Consider the following 7,763-nt stretch of genomic DNA (forward strand, 5'->3'; position numbering starts at 1 on the left):
TCATTCAGACACCACAATACTATATACAGATACACAACATTAAAAAAAAAGCCTATTTCTGATGGACATTTCAAAAGAACACTGTTTGTAATGCGCCGGTGGGAAGGGAGGAGGTGAGAGGGCCCCCACAGCACCAAGTTGGCTTTTGAGGAGGGAAATATTAGACCGCATCTACATTTAGCTGGTTAAATGGGGCCGGTTATGTTAGCCTCTGAGACTAGCTCTTCTAGCTTTCCTCAAGAAATCAGTGAAAGTGAAAGTGTGAGGTCTCTCTAATGAACTATTGCTTCCATGACTGAAGAGGTGCTCTGCTGAGTAAACCACTCTCCAATCCATTTGGAAGAGAAGTTTATCCTTAGGAAAGTTTTACATCTGAGCCTGGTCAAATCCCCAAACTCACCCCAGCAGAGAAAGAGAGGAGAGATAAGCCTGGATTAGCAGCATAGTTGGAGTTTTTGGGTTTCCACACAACTGTGAGCTGTGGACACCTCCCTGGAGAAATTCCGGGTTGCGATGAGGGTGGGCTGGGTAGGGTCTACACCAACTCCATCTTTTGTTGAAATAGACAGGAAAGAAAGAAAATCTACAAGCTCCAAGTGTGGTCTTCAGTCCAGTCATGCTGCCAGCTCCCTATCATTTATCATTAATTTTAACACGACTTTTTTAATGCAGAGAAAATCATAACTGGGAAATTCCTGCTTATGGAGTGGAGGGGCAGGTAAAAGGAGGAACTGGAAGGGGTGTGAACATGCCAGACCCGGTACCCAAGCTACCCTCGGGGAGGGCTTTTTACCACCCTAGACATCGGATGGAGGCAAGAACTGGATCATTTGGGATCCCCCCAACCCTGCTTTGCTTGGAGTGGCTAGGCTTTCCTCCGCCACTTTGCTTTCTGATGAGGAGAAGGGCCAGGGGGGAGTTAGAGGCCGACGGCCTCCCTTTCACACCCCGTCCACACCCACCCCCAAAAGCTGCTCCTGGAGCTCGGTGGGTACCAAGTGAATGGGGTTGGGTTTGGGGTGGGGAGTGTGGTAAGGCCGAGTGCGGTCTCAGTGACTACGACGGGGGCGCGCCGATGCCTCTTTCTCGTTTAAATACTCGGTCTGCACCGGGGCAGCGTCCTTCGATGGGTTCCGTTATGGTACAAAGCGGCGACATAAATAGACGGGGGCGGGTAGCCGAGTAGGCGGTCAGGTGGAGTGGAGATGAGGCGCTTTCGATTTGCTGACCACCTTCTTCTCTTTCACCCGCCGGTTCTGGAACCAGATGGTGACCTGGCGCTCGGAGAGGTTCGTGGTGGCGGAGATGCGTCGGCGCTTCTCTTTGGTGATGAACTTGCTCGCCGCGTACTCCTTCTCCAGCTCCTTCAGCTGCACCTTCGTGTAGGGCACGCGTTTCTTGCGGCCGCGCCGGTAGCTGCTCACTTCGGGCTGTAGGGGAACCACATCTGAGAGGAGAGAGAAGGCGGGCGGGAGGGAGGAGGTGAGGCGGGCGCGGCTGGACCTGGGTAGGGGTGAACGAGAGAGGCTGCTTGCCCAGGCTCAAGGCTTTGTGCTGGCTCTCAAAATTGGCCAGAGGACTGTTCTGCCCGATGTACCCTCCTAGTCCTTTGCACCTCTTTTATTTAGGAAGGTCACACGTGGGTGAGGCCACTCAGTTCCTAGCTTCAGGTACAAAATTTCTGGGAAGGGGGAGTGTTGTTCCAAAAACCACGTTAAACAACATAATACCTGAATGCAATGCTTTTTTTTTTTTTTGAAGGAATGAAAAAAGTTCCTCCATGAACAATGCTTCATTTGGGGAAAAAATAAACAAGATGAGTATTGCTGATTTCCCCCCTTCTGCTTCCGTGTCCAATATGGCTTTATACAACACTTACTAGGAACTTGGACTTTTAGAGAGGATTTTCTAAGTCATTGGCCTGGACAGCCATGACTTCAGGATTGCATGTACTCAGAAAAATTACTTCTTCCTACAGTTGGTTCATTTGGGTGGGGAGGGGTAGGGGGCGTGATTAGCTTATATTCTGCCTAATTATATAGAAATTTCTGCTGTACAAAGAAGGTAGGGAAAGTATGGCATCTGCTTCAGCGGACAGAGACTACAAGTATCTTTGGGCACTAGTCCTGTTCTAGAGATCTAAGGCCCCAACATAAAGAGAGAAACATGTCCTGGTGAAGCCAGCCAGCTTTGGGATCAATCACTGCAGGAATTGGAGCTTCATGTTGTGAACAACACCCCAGAGTGGAAGGGCCTACCTTGACTCACCCTTGTAAGTAGGGGGTACATACCTAGGTCCCACCCAAAGGAGCATATTGGGTTCCAACCTTCTCCTACTTCAATGGCTTCAAGGCTGAAGGGAACTATTTACATCCAAGCACCAGCCCTAACTAACCCTAAGCTCTACCCAGTGCCAGCTCAGTTTCTTCAGAGCACAACAACAAAGCATTGTTTATATCTCTGTCTTCCTCTCCACCCTCATGCCTGAAAGTAAAAGGTCATAACAACACTTTTAAGGTGAAATGGTGGGAGGGAGATTATATGAATAATTCAACCCCTGATTTATTTTCATGTAATTTTCGAACTTCCTAAGACTGAATATATAAGGTTTCTTTTTCATTTGTACTGTCCTCTGGAACTGTACACCCAGCTCATAGAGAAGATACAAAGCTTCTGAAAATGCTCCTTTACATCCCAACTTAACAAAACACTTTCCCTGTATGATTCCAAAATGAGTCTGTTGCTGTGGGGGACTCCTGTCTATACAGAGAGGGGAAGAGAAGAGATCACAGTCGTATGCAGGGGGAAATAAGTACTCTCAGGAAGAAAATGGGATAGGGATTCCAGTGGTCTGCTTTGGCTACCTTCGTGGTAACAATTCCTCAGAAAAACTGTCCAACTTGTCACTCTTCTCTGCCTCAGTATTATACATAAGCCATTTTTAAAATCTGAAAAATAAAACAACTTAACAGATAAGATACTTTAGGTTAAAAGGATTTTTTTTCTTGCATAAAACCATTAAAAAAAGAACTCCTTCAGCTCTCAAAATTGCTTTACCCTTATAGATATAACCTTGGTTTGAGAAATGATTCTGGAATGAGAAGAAAAATGAAGAGGGTAAGTCGTAATACCAGAGGATGTTGTTGTTTGTTTCGGTGTGTGTGTGTGTGTGTGTGTGTGTGTGTGTGTGTGTGTGTGTGTAAATCTGGAAATTTCTTTGGACTTTATATTTTTTAAAATTAAATCCATTTAAAAGATTAGGAATCAGAAACTTACAGAGTAATATACTTTGTATGAGAGAATCAGATTTTAAACCTAGACTCTTCCGCAAGTCTTCACATAATAATATTGTATGTTTTAAAATGGAAATGGGTCATCTAGTACAACCCAGATTTAAAACACCTCCTTTTTGCTGGAAGGCAAAGTGTATGTGTGTGTGGGTAAAGGTGGGTTTTATTTTCTGAATTAACCATGTAATTATTCGTGATGTTTTTAAACCTCACTTTCAGTTAACTCTAACAATTACCTAACCAGTTTCGGCTACCTAAACTCAAATTCTAAATTTCCAATGACGTTTAATCAACACAACCTTACAAAAATAAATTTTTCTCAGTAGGATGCCATGGGTTGATCTGCCCAAGTTTTTCATGGACCAGACCAAACAGCAGGTTGTTTTGTTCCTTGAAGAAATAGCTCCAGTCTTATCTTCTCAAAGAAGTCTCCTTTCATTCTTTGCTGCCTTGTCTGGAAAGGAAGTAGGATCTACAGATGTGGAAACATCTGGCAGCTTAGACCTTAAGCTGTGCCTACACACTGCCTAAAGTAAAGGGGGATGTGGCTATTAATTTTCCAATTGCTCCTTCCTTGTCACCCTCTTGACCACAATCACATATACCAACCATGTCATACCTAGGAACCTAATCAACACCTTCAAGGAGCAAATAAAAACTAAAACAATGCCCAGCCATCACTTTCTTTTGGGGCTGAGAGGCTCTGTTGTGTAGGATCCCAGAGACCACCCTCTTTTGACTACCTACCTCACAAGCAGGCTTTAGGCTCTGGAGATTATCTTGCCCATTAGTAAACCAGCTAGCTGCTCTTTTTAACCCAGAATCAAAGGCTTGTCAGTAGAGATTTCTACTATGGCCCTCCCTAAACCCACTGTTTTGTCTCTTCCTCAACCCTTTCTCTCTTCCCCTCTCTCTAAGTCTCTCCTAGAATTTCTGGCTCCCGATAACAAAAAGAAAGTTGTCTACATTCATCATGAGAGAGAAAGAGAGAGAGATCCTAGAGCCATGAAGCAAGGTCTGTTTAACTGAAAGAAGAAGCCACAACACATATCAGCCCTAATTATCTGAATCTTTCTGAACAATTGCTTCCATCTCCCATACCAGCCCAGACTATCATAGAGGAGGTTTCTCAGAGCCAGAGGCACTGAAGAGAGACAGTAGTGTTTATGCCTAGAGGTTGCTGAACAAACCACAATTGCATAGACAGAGTTATCTGGAGATCTCACTACTTCTAAAAGATCTGTGTGGGTAGAAAGATGGAGGGTGTCTGAAGATAATTTCTTTTTCATCTGCCTCTCGCCTGGATTTCTGCATGCACTGAGATATACAAGCTCCCTCTGAAACACACCAGCCTGCTTCTTTTTCCATACAGGGAGTGTGAGTACAGAGTTGCTGAGACACACTGGATTTTATATCTACTTCCCTGATGTAATTTGCAAGTGTATTAAATCTCAATTGGACTATATATTTTTTATTTCACAGATATTTTTCTCTAGGAGGCTGTGATCAAAAAGTGTTTTTAAAGGAATTGGTGAGATGTTTAGTTTGCTCAGATGTATTTCCAACCTCTCTAGTCTTTATACATAACATGATCTACATGCATACACAGGAATGTCATAGCAGCTCTTTCTCTTCTATATCTTTATTCCAAAGGCCTGGCCCACTGCGCTAAGACTGCTCCCACCCACAGTGGATTTGGTAAACACCTGCTCACCTGCCCTTGGACCCAGTGGCATGGCCCACCAGTTCCAAGGCCCCAGCAAGACTCTAAGGAGCTTTCTGTTTGGGTGAGATAAGAGAATTAAAGGGCAACCACTCTATCATACATTATAGTATGTCTACATGTAAACTGACCATCTTCTAGAAATGTATTATTATACGTTTCCTATTAGGCAGGTGGTACAAATCATACTATATAAAATCTTCAAGACAACACAGAATGGGCAATGCATGATCATTTACTAAAATCATAGCATCCTCAATTCCTGCAGTTAGAAATGAGATGACTTGTGTTGGTCCCACCATGTATACTGGGTTGTGTTACACTAAGTAACCTCATGCTATATTTATAAGAATGTTATTTGCTATACTATCTAACATCATTCAGTGATTCTTCATCATTGACCTCTGTTTCCAGTCCCGGATGCACAGGAATTTCAGGCCCACTCTTAGGAGGTCTTCAGGTCTGTGCTTTTCAATGGGGCCTGCATATAGAGCTGGGAGGGTCCCTTAGAGTAGTACAGAAAGATATCTATGATTCCCCCTCCCCCCCCACCCCAGATCCTTTCATTCATTAGAAGGGAGGAACTTTTTCCACTGAGCTCTGCTAACAGTGAGGGCAGACTCAAATACAGGCTTCTTTAGATCCCCAAACATTATTTCTTAGAGCAGTGTGGAATCCAAAGTTCCTGATGTAATTCAGAGAAACCTGGGACTAGTCTTTATTCTCAGACAGAGTGATAGGAGTTGTAGGGTCCTTTCCTATACAGAGATAGCCTCGGTCAGAGAGGAAATAAGACATCAGTGAATTCTTCCCTTCCTTACAAAGACATACAAGACCCAGGGATTCCCAGCCAGTGGCCTGGACCCCCCAGACGGGCAGAACAAGTCTTCTTCCTCAGCCTCTCACCCCCCCCCCCCCAAATCTGGAACACTGATTACTAACTCTCCTGACCACATTTGGAGGTGGAAGGGTCTGACCTCTATACCAAATCGGCAAGGAAATTTTTATATCATAGGAGCCTCCTTCTCTACACTCCCCCTTCACCGAGATTTTAGCTCTTTGGGTCTTTAAATTACATTAGTGACTACATTTTAACAAAACAAATCAAGAAGAGAAAAAAGGCCCATGCATTTCTGTAGACTCCAGCAAACTAGGTCTCTATTTAAAAACTATTATCTAGTGCCTGAGCGATCCTGAAAAATTGGGGCAAGGTGATGGTTCTGATCACGCTCCCAATTATTCAATGGGTTGAGGGTTTTGTTCTAGATTTCAAAGCATGGAAGGTTCATCCCAACCCTATTCTGGCTGGAGCGGGGTGAGGGGCTAGGAGCCCCGCAGGAGGCTGGAGCAGGCTGGGGGAGGAGGAGGCGATCTCCGCAGCCGAGCCGAGCCGGCGCTCGGGCGCCTCTGATTGCTTCACTCTCAACCCGGCAGCTCCGGGGAACGTGTCGGAGCAGATTTCTTCCCCAGCATTCCTCAGAGCAGCTCGCCCGGCCGGCTCCATCGACAGCCCCAGCCGAGCCGGCGCGCCGGGGCCAGACGGCGGGGGTGGCTGGGGAGCAGAGCCCCGGGGCAGGCAGGGCGGGGAGGGGTCCCCGGCCAGCGGCGGCGGCGGCGGCAGCGGCGACAGTGCTCAGGCCCCTTCCTTACCTGGGAAGGGAGACTTCCAGAGGTGGGCGGACTGCGACTGCTCCTTGGAGCAGTACACCTGACTGTCCCAGCCATTGGAAAGAGCCCAGTGCTGGTAGCCTTCGACCGGGATGAGTGCGTCGTGACGCGGCTCCGGGTGCCCACTGATCCCGGGGACCACCGACACGTCCAGGTAGCCGGGCATCGCCTGGTAGGAGCTGGCAAAGCTGGGGTAGAAGGCGAATTCCTTGGCCCTGGAGGACAGATCATCACCGGGCAGGGCGCCCGACGGCTCTGGGTACTTATCGCCCGGGTGATAGGCGCAGGGTTTCTGCTGCAGATTCACGTTGTGCGACAGGCGGCAGCCGTAGTAGCTGCCCCCGAATGGGTAACCGTAGCCCAGGGTGGCGCTGGACGAGGTGGGGGGCGCAGGCGGCGGGGCGCACTGGCGCGCTGCCTCCGGAGCCGGGATGTCCGTGTAGACGGCACCCTGAGGGGCGCCCAGGGGAGCCGGCGGGCGGCCCAGGACGGGGTGCGGAAGCAAGTCGCGGCAGTGGCTGGCCGGGCAGCCGCTGCCCAGGCCGTCCATGCTCGGGGCTTTGCCGGGACTCGCTCCGCTGCAGCCGCCCCCCGCTGCCCCCGCGCCGCCGCCTCCCCCTCCGCCGCCGCCGCCGCCGCCGCCGCTCTCGGGCGCGCTGTCCTCATAGACGTACATAAGGCTCTCCGGCCAGCGCGGGTGCAGCAGCAGCGAAGTCGTCATGACATGATCTGCTCGAGCTTTTTAAAAACTCCACTTGCCAGAGGCAGAGAGCCGGGGAGACACCTCGCTCCCTCTTTTCCCTCCCCCACCCCTCCTCTCTTTCCTCTCCACCCCTCCCCGTCTCCTCCCCGAGCTTCCACCTCCCTCCCTCCCCACATTCCCTCCACGCATGCGGAGACACTTCATTAAGAAATCCGTGGGCTCGGGTCCTCCTTCCCTCCACTTCCCTGGCTCCCCACGTGACCTCGGTCCGCCCACGTGACACCCAGCCTGGGTCTCCTGGGGTTCCCTCCCAGGGAGGTGGGGCGTGGCGAAAAGAAATTAGGTCCCTGCTGATTGGCTGTCCGGAGGAGTAAAGGCG

The 7,763-nt window shown here is 48.8% G+C and overlaps 1 protein-coding gene across 1 annotated transcript; it reads right to left on the minus strand.

The window, feature by feature from the left end:
- Positions 1–1,190: 1,190 nt before the first annotated feature.
- Positions 1,191–7,402, minus strand: Hoxc13 (homeobox C13). The gene is made up of 2 exons (XM_048363042.1): positions 6,664–7,402; positions 1,191–1,447 (listed from the first exon to the last, which is right to left on the minus strand). The coding sequence occupies exons 1-2, from the start codon at positions 7,400–7,402 to the stop codon at positions 1,191–1,193; spliced, it is 996 nt and encodes a 331-aa protein (XP_048218999.1).
- Between the last annotated feature and the right edge of the window lie 361 nt (positions 7,403–7,763).

The sequence above is a fragment of the Perognathus longimembris genome, chromosome 1 (assembly GCF_023159225.1).
Source record: "Perognathus longimembris pacificus isolate PPM17 chromosome 1, ASM2315922v1, whole genome shotgun sequence".
Taxonomy (NCBI): Eukaryota; Metazoa; Chordata; class Mammalia; order Rodentia; family Heteromyidae; genus Perognathus; species Perognathus longimembris.

Bases quoted from the DNA above. Each gene is read 5' to 3' on its own strand.
- Hoxc13 (XM_048363042.1), bottom strand. From the start codon at position 7,402: ATGACGACTTCGCTGCTGCTGCACCCGCGCTGGCCGGAGAGCCTTATG. The intron at 1,448-6,663 runs GTAAGGAAGGGG...CTCTCCTCTCAG, and splicing joins CTGGAAGTCTCCCTTCCCAG to ATGTGGTTCCCCTACAGCCC.